At 38.0% G+C, this 16,546-nt stretch overlaps 1 protein-coding gene across 1 annotated transcript in view; it reads right to left on the bottom strand.

The window, feature by feature from the left end:
- GABRA2 (gamma-aminobutyric acid type A receptor subunit alpha2) overlaps nt 1–16,546 on the bottom strand; it is a 115,885-nt gene that overhangs the window by 54,830 nt on the left and 44,509 nt on the right. The window contains exon 4 of the mRNA XM_024731708.1: nt 13,178–13,245. Within this exon, the coding sequence (XP_024587476.1) occupies nt 13,178–13,245 (68 nt within the window). The remainder of the gene's footprint in view (nt 1–13,177; nt 13,246–16,546) is intronic.

The raw sequence follows: 16,546 nt of genomic DNA, 5'->3' as shown, positions 1-16,546 counted from the left end.
TTTTTCATTTTTAATTTAATTTAATTTAATTTTGGCCATGCTGTGCGGCCTGTGGGATCTTAGTTCCCCGACCAGGGATTGAACCAGAGCCCTCAGCAGTGAAAGCACAGAGCGCTCACCACTGGACTGCCAGGGAATTCCCTCCTGAGTGTATTTTAAAGTACCAGATTTATTTCATTATACCCTTTTGCTATTAAAGGTTAGTCTCCTCTGAGTAAGTTCCTATCAGTGTGTTTCTTCAATAACGAAGAAAAATGTGGTTTATGAAGCATGTATGTAGCAACTGAAGAAATAACACCCTGAGACTGTACAAGAATGGGTAAGATCTAACACTTTCAGTTGGTACTCAAAGGAGCGTGAACCAGGAATTTAGTCCAGTATTAGCATTGCAAAAATTGCAGAAAATGAAAAGCTTAAGAACAGATCAGCAGTGTCAGTAAACCCAATTAGTGCAGTTTATAAAATCTTATTATGCAAAGACGCTCACACAAACAGACTGCAGACCACCACAGCGACTGCATGTTCCGACTATTGCACAGGTGAGATGCCTGGGCTTTCTCTTTGCAACTAGATGCCTGGCAGGTTTACAAACAAATTAGAAACTGATACTAAAGGTTCAGATTCTAACAGTAAATTATTAAAATATATCTAATCAAAATACTTAAGATGATTAATAGAATATGTTAATTGCAATTCACTTTGATACAATTTATTATTTAAAATTCATAATAACCTTATTAAATATAGAGAACTATTCCCATTTCACATATTCATTAAAAAAAAAAAAAGAGGGCTTCCCTGGTGGCGCAGTGGTTGAGGGTCCGCCTGCCAATGCAGGGGATACGGGTTCGTGCCCTGGTCCGGGAAGATCCCACATGCCGCGAAGCAGCTGGGCCTGTGAACCGTGGCTGCTGAGCCTGTGCGTCCGGAGCCTGTGCTCCGCAGCGGGAGAGGCCGCAGCAGTGAGAGGCCCGCGTACCGCAAAAAAAAATAAAAGAGAGAAAGCCAAAATTTGAACTCAAACCTTACGTTTCCCAACATCATGTTCTTTCATTGTACCATATGTAAAAACAATCCTTGGAGGTGGGACATTAAAGGGAAATTTCCTTCTTTATAGACTAAAAAATAGACACTAGTCATGTATTATGGAAAGTTGCAGGCTGAGACTGAAGTTTTGGAATCTCTGTCAAAGTCTTCTTTCCACATTTAAAACTGACTCAAACACAAGATTGAGGGATAACAGCAATAATAATAAGTTGAGTAATGTGAAATAGATGTTAAGTGCATTCAATCTTAAGTCAGATAGCATAGGGTACTGGACCTTTAGCAGGTCACTTAATCTCTCTTTATTTCAGCTGACATATCTGTAAAATGGTGATAATTATACAACTTACTTCCTTTAAGGATAAAGTGATATAACACCTGTAAAGTTCTTAGAAACAATTTGGACATCAAAGAAGGTAGCCTGGTATGAATCACCTTCAAAGTGTCCTTCTCCCCCCATTCCCCATACTCAAGAAGGTGGCCTGGCAAGAGAGGGACACCCAGAAGCAAAAGGGCACAAAGTAAAGTGCCAGGGGAAGGAGCTAAGTAGGATGCCACAAGAGGTCCATGAAAGAATAAACCAGCTGTGCATCTGGTGTTTTGGATAATAAAGAGGTCTTTGAGAAAAAATCACAGGTGTGCCCCATGAGAGGTCCTGTATTTATCTACTGGCCATTCAAATGTCATTGATTGCCAGGAGAGAACCACCAACAGAATAAGCTAAGTAAAAAGGAATTTCCCCCCCTTTTTATAATCTCCTTTTTTCTTGCTTCAACTCTGGAAGACCCAGAAAGAGGAGAAGAAGCGTAGATCGTGGCCTCTCACCAACTGTGCACCCCTTACCTGTGACCACGGCTAAGAAGAGGAGAGAAGCTCTAAATGGCATACGAGATTGAAGTTAAAATTGGACTGGACTGGGCTCTTTGATGTGTGAAAGTGAACAGAAAGCTACAAGATGCACCCCAGATATTGCCATGATATGGCAAGAGAAGATCCAAAGAGTGAAGTGCTGCTGAGTTTGATGAGTTGAATTTCTAAAGCCTTGGAATGAAGCCCAAATGCTTTCTCACAGCCTCCAAAGCCCTGCAATGACCCCTCCCTCCCTTACTTCTCTAGTCTCATGCTTAGCAATTCTCCATATATGTTGCCTATAGCAATAGTGATACTGCAGGGCCTCTGACGTGTCATGCTTCACCTTACTACCCAAACTCATTGATCTCCCTTGCAGTCACTCTTCCCTGTCAACTCCTACATTTGGCAACTTTTACTCCACATTGAGAACAAGTACAAAGACCACCTTCTTCAATGTATCAACAGTATCTAGCTGCCCAGAACATAGGAAAAAAGCAATAATTAGTCCATGAATAAACGAATGAGAGGAACCACTGGAAATTAAATATAGTAACAAGGATTCTGGGCCATAACAGCTCAAATGGTGCACAAGGAGAAAGGCATCAGCAGAGGCAGACGGTAGAAAAGCTCTCAGATATCTTATCTCAGTCCCCTGCATGCAATACCCTAATCCTTAAATTCACAAGTGTGAAGTGTGTATGTTTATGTGTGTGTGCGTCTGTGTAACTATATTAAACTAATCACAGTAGGCTTTTCTTTTATATGATATTTACTTTTTAAAATATATTGACACATATAAAAAAGTCAGGCTATAATAAGATCTATGGTAACAGAAATCTATGTTTTAAGTTTTATTTGGAGATGCTTTTATGGTGTTTTGGGGCATTTGGCTACAATGCCGTTCATGATCTGATTCTAAGTTATTTTCTAGCTTCATCTCCCCCCAAATCTCTAAGAGTATTCTGGGCTGCAGTCACACTGAACTTTTACATTTTACTAAATTCAACAAGCTCTTTCACTTTGTGCTAAAACACTTTTCCCATTACATAGCCAGCCAGTCCTTGTTTGTCCTCCACTATCTTCTTTTCCTAGAAACCTTCTCAGATATAGATATCCTCTACCCACATCTCCTCTGCCACCATATTAATCCATAAATACTTCAATAAAAACATGACCACACTTTTAAAGTGGATTTTTTTTTTTAATCTTAGCTGTTCCCCACTACACTGTGAACAACATGAGGGCAGCAACTGGGTTATACTTAAGTATTTCAGCTCCCAACACTGTGACAGACAGAGTATGTACTTAGCAAATCTGGTTGAAAAGAACAAACACAACGCATGCCTTCTAGTAACTCAGACGGCAGTAAAGAAGAAAAACATGTTCAGATTTTTGTAATCTAGCGTGCAAAGTCATAAAAACGTGTGAAAGCCATGTGGTGGAGCACAGGTACAAGAAGGACTGACTCTACTTGGAGTAGCCTAGAAAAACATCAGGGAAGATGAAATGGAGCTTGGCTTTGAATAAATGAAAGCTCTCCAGTTGGCCAAGGAGGAGGGTAGGCATAACAAGAACAGGGAAAAACATCTGCAAGGCCAGAGAGTTGTTAAAGATAACGGCAGGTTCCCAGAACAGTGAGAAGTTCAACGCAATCTTTAAAAATAAAAGCCTGTCTGATAGTTATAATGCCTTGCAGCTACTGCCCCCCGCCGCCTTGCCTTCTCTCCCCGACCACGCTGCTTAAAAATGTTGCCTCCACTCTTTCTCCATTTCCTCACCTCCCACATGCCTCAGCCCACTGCAATCTGGTTGCTTTTACCACAATCAACAAATATCTCCTTGTTCTAATCTAATGACACATTTAAATCCTTTTCTTGGCTTTACCATAATATATGACACCGTTGTTTTCTCCCTACTTTTGTAATGCTCTCCTGCGTTGGCACTAAAACCACAGTCTCCTGGTGTAGTTAACTCTCGGGAAAATGCTCATCATGGGACCTGAGACCTCCTGTGTCTGACAATAATCTACACGTAATGGTATCTCCTGGAGAATGTATGGGAGTAACACCGGTGGTTGGTTTCTATTATTCCTCCTCAAGACATACAAGTTCTGCATAGTTTTCCCCAAAAGACGGTCTCACCCTTGTAACCTGGGGAAAGAACTTGCAACTTCTGCAATTTTTATTTTAAAAATCACTTCATATTCAGAAATCCTAGCTGTTTTTTATTTAGTTTTTACAAAAGAATGGAGGAGTGGTAAGGAATGCCCTCCCCTGAGGCAGCCAAGTGAGCTATGACTAGATATATGTAATTCCTACAAGCCTCCCTCCTGCAGAAAGGTAATGGAGCGAGTCAAACTAGTTCAACTACCTTTATCTTCACTCTTTTATGGAACTATTAACCCACTCCCTGGGTGAGATTTCACTGTGGGCACAACCTATGGGTTCATCCCTTTACTAAATGAATCATACTTCCTTCAGGATACAGAATCCTACCTGGACAGAGGGCCATAAATTATACAGACACCTGACTACTGAACATTGTTGCATCTGATAAGGAGGGAAAGGCAGTGGTCTCTGATGTTTGTTCTTAAGGATCAGAGCACAGTCTAGTCAGAGAAGGGAATGCACCTCCATTTGGGCAGACATCCATGGTTACTCCTTCTCAGATTCCTCTGCAATCTTTTCTATCCTCTTCTAGTCTAGAGCTTCTGTCAGGGTATGATTACCATCTCATCCTAATCCCTTTCCTTGCACAAGTTCATGTATGCCTTCAACTACCATCAGGTGGCTCCCAAGCCATCTGCACTCTTGAGCTCCAGGTCTATTCCTGCTACCTAGACATCTCCAATTAAATCTCTCACAAAGACCCCAACTCAATACATCCAAAATGTAAATACTCATCCCCTAGACACCAAAACAAAAGCAAACAAAACTTTTCTTCCTGTGTTCCATATCCCAGTGAATGGTACCACCATCCACCCAATGCCCCCAAGCCTTCATCCTATACATCTCCTTCAACCTCTACTTCCAACAGATCACAAAGGCTTATCATTTCTGTCACATCTCTTAAATCTTTTCAGTTCTTTCTTTCAGGGTAGTAGTCCCTCTACCCTGACCCAGTCTACAATCATTTCTTGGCTGGCATATATCAGCTTTCAAACAATTTTTTCCTTTCCTTGTCCTCTAATATAAATTATTGGATTGCAGAAAATCTGACTCTTCACATTCCTTCTGTATTACCCCAGTCGTCCACCAATCCTAAGATGGTTTTTGGCTGCCCTCAGCATAAAGTCAAATACCTCAACCCTGTTAAAAGGCAGACTGTCATGCCCCACAACAAGCAATTATGATTCCACAGATCGTAGAAGGAACCTAGAAAACCACTTTTTAAATAAATACTCCAACTGATCCCAACACAAGTGTCTATGATTCTCATTTTGAGGAACATTATTAAAAATTCTAGGAGGGTGCTGAAAAATATTGGCTGAATATTAGCTAAGTCTAATTCCTATCCTTCCAAAATATCAATAACTGTCCAGTAATCAACTTCTACATTCTGACTTGAAAGTGAGGAAACATTAACAGACGGCAACTTCTGATTAAGTGTTGACAGCTTAAACCCAGTGTTAATTTTCGGCCAAATATCAAGATCTAATAATTCTCTAAAGCTCCCTATGATGTTAACTACTGAACTACATAATATCCCAATAGCTTCTGGGGTTTCTAAGAGTTAATGCACTCTGTGTTTTCATAAGATAGACAAGTACTAACTAAGGGGATTGATATGATCCATAAACCAAGGTCACCACTTACCTGGCTGCCTGTTTCTTAATAGCCTAATGGTAAACTCTAGATCAGAAATCTTGAGATGACTTCAAAGTGTTCATCATTCAAGATCTAACCCTAACACTTAGCAGTGCAAGAGGTAACCATTTGGGCTGACTTCTTAGTCTAGGTTTCAGTGCAATAGTTGGTGGCTATACCACTTATATCTGAAGAATATGCTCACACAGTGAAAATGCTTACTAGAATGGGAAAAGACCCCCTATATAGACCAAGTAAAAAAGTAAAACATACACACAGAAGAGCTATAAATTGCTTAAACATGCAGTCAGCTACTACCAACTTTGTCAATTAGCTGCTAGTACATCCCCAGGTTTACCTTCTTACTCATGAATTTGTTTAAATCTTGAAATTAAAAAAAAAAGCTGTACTTAATTGCAAGCACTGTAGTTACAATCTTTAATTATAATTTAGATCTGCAACTTTCCTTGGACAATTACACTAGTTAATGATTCTGAAACAGCAGTGTGTGTGTGTGTGTGTGTGTGTGTGTTTGCTCTTCTGCTTCTTAATTCCTTTTGCTAGGCTGCTTTTTCCTCTCAGGCTAATGTCAGAACAAATCTACATCACTGACCTGCACAGAAGGACTGCACAGGAGGACTTAGGAGTTTAAGTCTTGCTACTGAGTATACACACTGCATAGCAATAAGGGTATTAGCTAAGCTACCAAAAGTGAAATTAACTTTATTCTTTACTGTTTTCCCATTAACAAATTGCTCCTGTAAGACATGAATTAGATATCTTCATATCCACTTTTATGTATAGGTAATAATAACGTGGGTATCTTGTACCTCTGAGTCATACTAAATTTCTTTCTCTTTCGAGTCGCACATATAAGTTTCATTTCTTGACCTGGCCATCCACACTAACATATATTCAAACTTGTCCTCATTATTTGTTTTGCCTTCCAACAAAAGTAATATCAAGATTGGAAATCACTCCACGTGAGCACCGTGAGGACCAAGTCATTTCTCTTCACAAAATGTATACATGTTTTTAAATTGAGCTCTGTCTTCCCTGATATATTTATAATATGAGTAAGTGTGTGTGTTTGTGTGTGTCTGTGTTACATGTGTATATGAATTACTCCGCTTTCATTTTCTCCTCTAGATTTGGACACATATCAAACAGCAGCTGTTGCATGGTCAAACTACCTCTTGACTCTCCCTCAAAATCCTCCTCATATCACACGTTATTATGTACACCTATTATTAGTGAATTGCCTCTCAGCTCCAAGTCCACCCTCCTTTCCCCTTCTTTGTGACACAGGAGAAGGGCTCTGTAAACAGTGCTCCTTCACCAGTTCACACAATTTTAGGCTTTGCCATTAGAAGGTGCTGGAGGGATACTGCCATGTCATAGCAAGGGAAGAGGGCTTTTCTTTCTGGTTCTCTTCCTGGTTCAGGCACACTGTCATTCTCTGACACAGCTTCAAAGGACTGCCGAGCTGTGAGTTGTCAGCCAGCAGGCAGGCTATTCCTCTGACGAGCTTCAGCATGTACCCTCATATGTTTCTTCACCAGCAGGAGGTGCATACGCCTCTAACCATAAAGTCCTCTCCAGTGAGCTCTAAGTCTTGGCCTTAGGGGAAGGACTCCTTTACAATTCCTGAGTTCCTTCCTTGTTCATGATGCTTCACCCCAGAGGCAGATGCAGCCCTCTGCATCTGCTAAATCTGTATTGCTTAGAGTCTTCTTTTACATTTTTATTTAACCATCTTGTACTAATCTATAATTCATTCTATGAGATTTTCCCTGTTCTGATTACCGTTATGGATCCTTTCCTCTAACTGGACTCTGATGATAGAGTAAGTAACCCAGTTAGTGGTCTTGCAACTAATTAGACTCCCCCCAACCCAACTATTGGTAAGACTGAGTAAACAAGGTGCATAAAGATGGAAACAAAGTAGAAAATTTGACATGACCAAAGAGAATTCTATAGGACTATGTTAGGCTAGGTGATTCAAAGAAAATGTGTATTTTAGGAAAAAATTAGGAAAAAATGTCTAGGGCCTTCAAGCATCTCAAGAGCCTAAGAGATGTTAAATATGTATTTCATTTTAGGGAATTTCTCAATATACAAGTGCATGTGCTCACAAACATACACACACATAATCCAAAATACATAAAGAAAACTAAAAAAATAAAAATAAGTGATTTTTTAATATTTAAATGTTGCCAAACACAATTCTACTCAAGTTAATTCAACCTATATGGTTTGGAATATGAGTGCATTTTCATATTTAATATAATGTGTGGTAGTGTCCCCCAAAATAAGAAAGCCTAACTGGAGCCTGTTAACATTTCTTTAAATTCTTGGGCTAAAGTCACTGAAGACACCGACATTCTGAATTCAGTTCACAGATGAGTTTAAATTTGCTCTATTGCCAACAACTATATGCCTAACATGAGCTCCCACCTTTTTATTTTTATATATTTATTTTTGCATATAGCTTATTAATATTTATTTCAAATTTATTTCAAAATGACAGCAGCAGACAGGACACACAACTGCTAGACACATTATTGCCTGATCGTGACTGCTTCACTCAGACACGGTCCTGTCCCAGTTCTGGGACTTGTTGCCCTTAACCTTGAGTGTTCAGCTTCACACATCAGCATTCCCTGCTCTGCGCTGCAACTTGACATCCGTGGATTCCTTATGCTAAGCTTTAATTCTTGCAGGAGAATTATAATGCTTTTTCCCATTTTCTTATTTGATTTTTCCCAGAATTTAGGATTTGTAAAAATATATAAATTTCCCATCAAATGCCTGGAAGAAATTCCTACATGGAAACACTAACTAAACGATCACAGTTTCTTTTTATTTTCCTTTTCTTAAAAAAAAAAAATTCAGCTTTATTGAAGTATAATTGACAGAAAAAAATTTAAGGTATTTGGAGCAATCATAGTGGTGATTTGACATACATAGTGAAAGGATTCCCTCTGTCTAGTTAATTAACATATCCATCGCCTCATATCTATTTATTTATTTGTTTGTTTTTGGCAAGAACATTTAAGTTCTACTCTCTTAGTGAATTTCAATTATACAATACAGGGCTATCAACTGTAGTCACCATGCCTTACATTAGATCCTTAGACCTTATTCATCTTGTAGCTGAAAGTTTATACCCTTTCACCGACCTTTCCTTATTTTCCCCACCCTTCAGCAGCTGGCAACCACTTATCTAACATCTCTTTTTATGACTTTTTTATTCCACATGTCAGTGATACAATGCAATATTTGTCTGGTTTATTCACTTAACATAATACCCTTGAGGTCCATCCATGTTGTCGAAAATGCCGGGATTTCACTCTTTCTCATGTGATATATATATCACATCATATTTCCATATCTTGGCATTGTGGAAAATGATGAATAAAAAAAGGAGTGCAGGGAATTCCCTGGCGGTCCAGTGGTTAGGACTCGGTGCTTTCACTTCGGGGGGTCCAGGTTCAATCTCTTGTGTGGGGGAACTAAAGATCCCACAAGCTATGCAGCACAGCCAAAAAAAAAAAAAACCTGTAGTGCAGATTTCTCTTGGGGATCCTATTTTCATTTTGAATATACATTCCAGAAGTGGATTACTGAATCATATGAATGATAGTTCTATTTTTAATTTTTTGAGAAACCTCCATACTGTTTTCTATACTGATTACACCAATTTACATGGCTGCTAACTGCACAAAGGTCCCCTTTTCTCCACATCATTGACAACATTTATCTCTTGCCTTTTTTAAAAACTATTTTTATTGAGGTGTAGTTGATGTACAATATTATATGTTTCAGGTATACAACATACTGATTCACAGTTTTAAAGGTATACTCCATTTATAGTTATTATAAAATATTGGCTATAATCCCTGTGATGTGCTCTACAATATATCCTTGTAGTTTATTTATTTTACACATAGTAGTTTGTACTTCCTAAACTTGTACCCCTATCTTGCCCCTCCTCCCTTCCCTCTCCCCACCAGTAACCACTAGTTTGTTTGCTCTATCTCTGAGTCTGTTTTTTTTTTGTTATATTCACTAGTTTATTTTATTTTCTAGATTTCACATATAAGTGGATAAGTGATATCATACAGAATATCTTGTCTTTTTGTTGATAGCCATTCTAACAGGTGTGAGGAGAGATCTCATTGTGATTTTGATTTACTTTTCTGTGATGATTATTGATGTTGAGTATATTTTCATGTACCTCTTGGTCATTTGTATGTTTTCTTTCAAGAAATGTCTATTCAGTTTTTATTCCTTATTTAAATTGGATTGTGGTTTTTGTTTTTGTTTTTAATATTGAGTTGTACCAGTTCTTTATATATTTTGGTTGCTATCCCCTTATCAGATACATAATTTGCAAATATTTTTTTCCCATTCTGTAGATTGCCTTTTCATTTTATTGATGGTTTTTTGCTGTGCAGAAGCTTTCAGTTTGATATAGTCAGTCCTACTGGTTTATTTTTGCTTTTGGTGTCAAATTTTAAAAAATCATCGCCAAGACCAATGTCAAAGAGCTTACTCCCTATATTTTCTTCTATGAGTTTTATGGTTTCAAGTGTTACATTCAAGTCTTTAATCCATTTTGAGTTGAAGCTACCAGCTTTCTAAATTTTTCAGTGATCCCAAAGAATGGTCAGAACAAAGAAGAGGAGGATTAGTTTAATCCATTATCACCAGTGGAAAAAAGTCTCTTCATATATTTTGCCAAAGATATAACTGTTTGTCTAAAACCCTCAAATAACAAACAATTGCATGTCTAGAAAAAGCATATATGAAGATTTGTTTACTTCTGAATTTTTTCAGGTAAAAGAACTCACTCTGCAAAATGAACAAACAAAAAAACGTAAGCATAGTAACTCTTAGTATTAATATTCACTACACAAAAATCTAAAACATTGAAAACTTTGCTATTTTGGGGTCCCATATCATTTGCCTTTCTGTTTTGGCTGGTGATAAAACACCATAGCTAACCATCTAAGAACCATAATTTATATAATATTCTGCTAATTTTTCAATGTCGTGCTTGACAAAATTCTGACTCTCTGTACTTGACTCCACATAGAGGTTAGGTGCTCACTCTCACGGTCTCTAAGATAGAGAGCATTTATTGAGACAAGCTTCACAGAAATATTATCTTTACTGCCAACCAATAATGTTTGGGAAACACACTCTTACTAAAAATATGTATCTGTGCTCTTTTCAAGTTTGTGTACACTGAAATTAACCTATGGAAAGAGGAGGATTAATATTTCACGTCATGATATAGGATACTGCAAGGGAGGAGGAGAGTTATGTTGAAAAGTGGGATTTTTCCTGTTGTTGCAGAATTGTAGCTAATGCCTGAAGTTGGGGAGCAAAAGCACTTAAATCGTCACATTCTAATTTGAAAGAACTTCAAAGATCAGCAGTGTTTGGTATCAACCACCTCCCCAAAATTGGGGGTCATCACCCCTCTTCCACTTTACATCTTCAGCCATCCAAGTTAATGTAAAAAAGAACTATGAGGTCAGAGAAATGGCTCTGGGTGGAAGAAAAACTGATTTTTTAGTGATAAAACCAGCATATCTGCTCCCTAAAGGAAAGGTAGGGAGGTCCCAATAAAATGGATAATTATGGGAATGTAAATTGGTACAGCCACTAATGAAAACAGCGTGGAGGTTCTTCAAAAAACTAAAAATAGAGTTGCCATATGATACAGCCATCCCATTCCTGGGTGTATAACTGGAAGAAAACAAAAACTCTAATTTTAAAAGACACATGCACACCAGTGTTCATAGTAGCATTATTTAGAATAGCCAAGACATGGAAACAACTCAAGTGCCTGTCAATAGAAAATTGGCTTAAGAAGATGTGGTATATAAGTATACAATGGAATATTACTCAGCTGTGAAAAAGAATGAAATATTGCCATTTACAGCAACATGGATGGACCTAGAGAATTTTATACTTAGTGAAGTAACTGAGACAGAGAAAAACAAATAATGTATGATATTACTTACATATGGAATCTAAAAAATAATACAAATGAATCTATATACAAAACAGATATAGAATCACAGACATAGAAAACAAACTTAAGGTCACCAAAGGTGGCGGGGGGAGGGCAGGAGAGGAGAGGTAAATTAGGAATATGGGATTAACAGATACAAACTACTATACGTAAAATAGATAAGCTATAAAGAGTTACTGTATAGTACAGGGAACAGTATTCATTCAATATCTTGTAATAACCTATAATGGAAAATAATCTGAAAACAAAATAACTGAATCACTATGCTGTACACTTGAAACTAACACAATATTATAAATCAACTATACTTCAATAAAAAATAATTGGCTAATATTGTTAGCGAGCATCTGCAAAAAAGGAAAACCTTTAGTTTTGTGTGTTTATCCAGGTGGAAAACCTGCACACTTATCCTTCCCCTTGGGGTATCAGATAAAGGGAAGAAATTGGGAAGAGATGACATGATGGAGAAAGGCCAGGCAAAGCAGGGTCAAGGGCATCTCCTCTAATTCTCATTCCCTGACCATAAGGAAGGTGGATGAAAAATAATTTTTACAAAAAAACTTCTATAATAGAGCACTGTAGATAGCAGTAGAAGTGGAAGATGGATTACTAAAATTCTTATGCTTAACCAAGGATTTATCGATGATGTATCTAGCCCACTGATTTCTAATCCAACAGACTAATTTCCCTCTTCTACTGATCTCATTTTAAAGAAAAATAAAGACCAGTTCCATAGAATTCAAGAATGTTAAGATTCTAGTTTTCTTTAGATTAATTTATATGTATGAGTGTATGTAGTGTATTTATGTAGCTAGGATGACAAGAAATCCACCTTACTCAATGTTAATAGAAGGTTTCCATTTGTAACACCGACCATAACCACAACCTGTAAGAAGCAGTTATCTATGAAACTGCCCCAGACGTATGGAAGTCAAGTAGGGGCCTTAATTGAACAAAGTGGTTTGGGCTTCCCTGGTGGCACAGTGGTTGAGAGTCCGCCTGGCAATGCAGGGGACACAGGTTCGTGCCCCGGTCCAGGAAGATCCCACATGCCGCGGAGCGGCTGGGCCCACGAGCCATGGCCGCTGAGCCTGCACATCTGGAGCCTGTGCTCCGCAACAGGAGAGGCCACAACGGTGAGAGGCCCGCGTACCGGGTTCTCAGTAATATCATTATTTTTATTTAAACAATTGTTTGCCACACTGAAGCTGGGTAGAAAATTTTGAAGATAATATAAAATATGAAGGGTTAATCTGAACACTCAAGTTAGAATGGCGCACACAGATATAAGCAGATTGACAGCCTTAACTCTCCATGTATTTGGGCAGACTAAATAGGCATGAGACAGATCCAGAATCTAAACACTAAAGATACCCCCAAACTTCCCATTATATGAAGTAAAAATACTGTTTAATGAAAAACTCACCATATCTGTATCTGAGACGGGGCCAAAACTGGTCACATAGATGTTAGTGAAGACTTCAGTAATACTGTCTGGTGTAAGAAAAAGAGATTGAATATAGACATTATATAATGAGAACCACAGGAGAGAGAAGGGGTCAAGTACATGGCATGGTTAGAAAGTTCTGTGCTATTTGGGAATATTTCGTTTTTGCTTTCTTTTCAACGTTCACAACCAACAAAAATAGCTGTATTACTTAATGACTTCATAGGGTCTTACAATCCTAGATGCTAAATGCTTAGAAGGATTATGACATTCTTATTTGGAAACTATACCTGACTAGAGCATTTTGTTTTCAGCACACTGCTCAGAATGAATAGTTTCTCAGAAACTATCTTAAATGTACCACCAGTATGGAAAATAAAGTACAGTTGGTATGGTTACTGTTTGATACAGTCCTGTAATTGACCATTAAACGAAATATTTCAAATGGTATTTCATGCTGGTAGAGATTTAGTTTGTAAATTAGTGTATCTTCTCAATAAAGCACAAACACATTGTTAATCATTATAAATAAACATAATTCATATTTTATAAAAAGCTTTATCGTTCAGTAACATAAAAATAAAAGCAAATAACATTCATTAATCACAAGGATTACTTCCAAACAAGCTTGCCTTTACATGTATCTAAGAATGCCTAAACCGCAAAGATTAAATTGAATTAGATTTGAAATTTATGTAACTTATAAAGTGTAGCACAATTAACTGGATTGCTTTATTAACCAGGTGATTTAGATCTTTGATTTTAAATAAGCCAAATGGCAATGGGGGGAAAGCTCAAAGGAAAAATTTAAAACTTAAACCCCTTCAGTATTCTTATAAGAAAAAAGTACATCATTAATTTCTACCATCATGAACTTAATGCCTTAACTGCTAAGTGTCAAGTGTGTAATTCTACACAAACAATATCATGAAATATTTTAATATTATACTGAACATTAATTCACAACCATGAAAGAGACAGTAAACTGAGTCTGGAATATTGTATCCACTAAAGCAAAAAAAAAAGTAAAAGGATTTTGAAATAACAGAGTAGACTGAATGCTTACTCTTAAAAGGACTTAAATGTAATAATCTACATGAGAAATCTATGAGATAGATTCTTTGTTATCATCCCAATATATGTGTACACTGATGTATGGGAAGTTAAGGAAATGTGCCCCATGACCCACACTCTGTTGGGTGGATAGAGCCAGGTTTTAGGAACCAAGCACTCTGGCTCCTGAGCCCTCAGGGTAAACAAAGCACTGTACCACAGTCAAGAATAAATTTAAAACTAAAAGTGTTTCCTTATCAACTACATATTTCTATTTACCACAATACTCTGTGCCAAAAGCACACTTATGGTGTTCCAAATAAATATATTCCTTCAACATTGTTATTTTATATACTATTTTATTCCAAAAAAAATGGTATTTGTGAAATTTTGTTGTAAAACTCATTTGAAACTCATTTCTAAAGTTAATTCTCAGCTGCCACCTGCCCCCAAACACCTGCACAGGGTCTACTTCATAGCTATACAATTTGTGCAGTCACATGGGTCCCTGTGCTCAGAAAAGTCCCATGCCTGGTCTAATGTTCTGTTTTTCCTTCCTTGAAATTCTTCATTATGTTTTGCATAAAGGGCCATGCATTTTCATCCTGGACTGGGCCTCACAAATTATGTAGCTGGTCCTGGATCTGAATTATATATGTCTTTTTCCTCTTACTCATACAAAATCAATCGTGCTCTCACATTTATTCAATAAACAATTGAATAAAACGTTAGTCACTATAGATATTGGTTTAAAATGTTCCAAGAGAGAGAAATTAAAATGTTATGGTAGTCTTCACCCAAATAGAGGCAAATGGAATTTATTCTCCTTAATCTGGAGTTGTAAAGTTAGAAAAGAGAGTTGATAAAAATACATGAATATATTCATGCTAAGGACATGAAGAATATCCACTTACACACCAAACGGCAAGTAAAGCGTAAAGGAGAATATGATCATCCTAGTGGCTGCAATGAGGTGCCAACTAAGAATCTAAAGAGAGAAAAATAAAATTACCCTCAAAGCTCTAAACAGTAAGAGCAACACCTCAAGACAGAACAGAGATAGGCAAAGTTACCTTAAAGAAAATAATTTCAAAGTTTATGGACTTCATAAACACAGTTAAAGAATGTATGCATTTCAAGGAATATTCTCCTGCTATGCATGTTCAGAAAAAGTAGAGGAAAATAAAGTGTCCCTAAAGCTAGAGATTACAGTGTTACAAAGGCAGCTTACACCCCTGCGAAGAAGTGAGTTGCGTACAGTCACTGCTGCTGAGAGATCCAGTAATCTGAAGTCTGGAATATTTACTGAATTTAGAGACCTGGGAGCCATTAGTAAAGTAATGTGTGCAGAGGCCAGCTTGAAGTGAGGGAAGTGAGAGAAGAGGAAGAGCCTAGAGTGATTTTAAACAACCTTTGAGAAGTTCGACTGTGAAGGGAAACAGGACTCCAGCAACAAGGGAAGGTGGGGGAAAAGAGACAGTTTTTGTTTGCTTGTTTAAGGTGGAAGATAGTTAAGGATATGGCAATGCAGATGGAAGGGACTAAGGGAGCCGCTGAATATTCAGGAGACAAGATCAGTGAAAGAGGAATATTCCTGAGTAAGCAGGTAGTGCATTCATTAAAAGAGATTGACATTATATACATGGAGGGAAGAAGGAGGAGGGAATATCCTTAATTATATCGGGGCGAGAAGACAGAATGTTGAAATAAATGGAAGTAGGTTTTTAGGTCTAGTGGCAGGAAAGTTCCTGGAGAGGAGAGAACTTCTGAGTTACGTGCAAAATATCTGTGCATTATTTTTATTATAATAGATGATGATTCCAAGTAAAAAATTTGATAGTATAATTATATTAATAACATTTACAATAGTATACATCCATAGAAGACCAATGTAGCACCTGCCGCCAGTTCTTTGTCCACAGCCCCTTGACAATCATGATTCCTCTACATCAGGGGTCCCCAACCCCCGGGCCGTGGACCGGTGCCGGTCTGCAGCCTGTTAGGAACCGGGCCTCACAGCAGGAGTTGAACGGCGGGTGAGCGAGCGAAGCTTCATCTGCCGCTCCCCCATTGCTCCCCATTGCTCGCATTACCTCCTGAACCAACCCCTCACCAGTCCATGGAAAAACTGTCTTCCATGAAACCGGTCCCTGGTGCCATAAAGGTTGGGGACAGCTGCTCTACATGCTGGGATGTTCTGCTGCAAGCTCCTGTGATTCTCTGCCTGAGGGCTTTTCCTGGCTGTGCAGGGCAGAGTGTAATTGCAGAAAAGTTTGTGTTCCTGGGAACAGCCAT

The sequence above is a fragment of the Neophocaena asiaeorientalis genome, unplaced genomic scaffold (assembly GCF_003031525.2).
Source record: "Neophocaena asiaeorientalis asiaeorientalis breed wild unplaced genomic scaffold, Neophocaena_asiaeorientalis_V1.1 scaffold39, whole genome shotgun sequence".
In the NCBI taxonomy this organism is placed as follows: Eukaryota; Metazoa; Chordata; class Mammalia; order Artiodactyla; family Phocoenidae; genus Neophocaena; species Neophocaena asiaeorientalis.
This window is presented reverse-complemented; position numbering and strand designations above follow the sequence as displayed.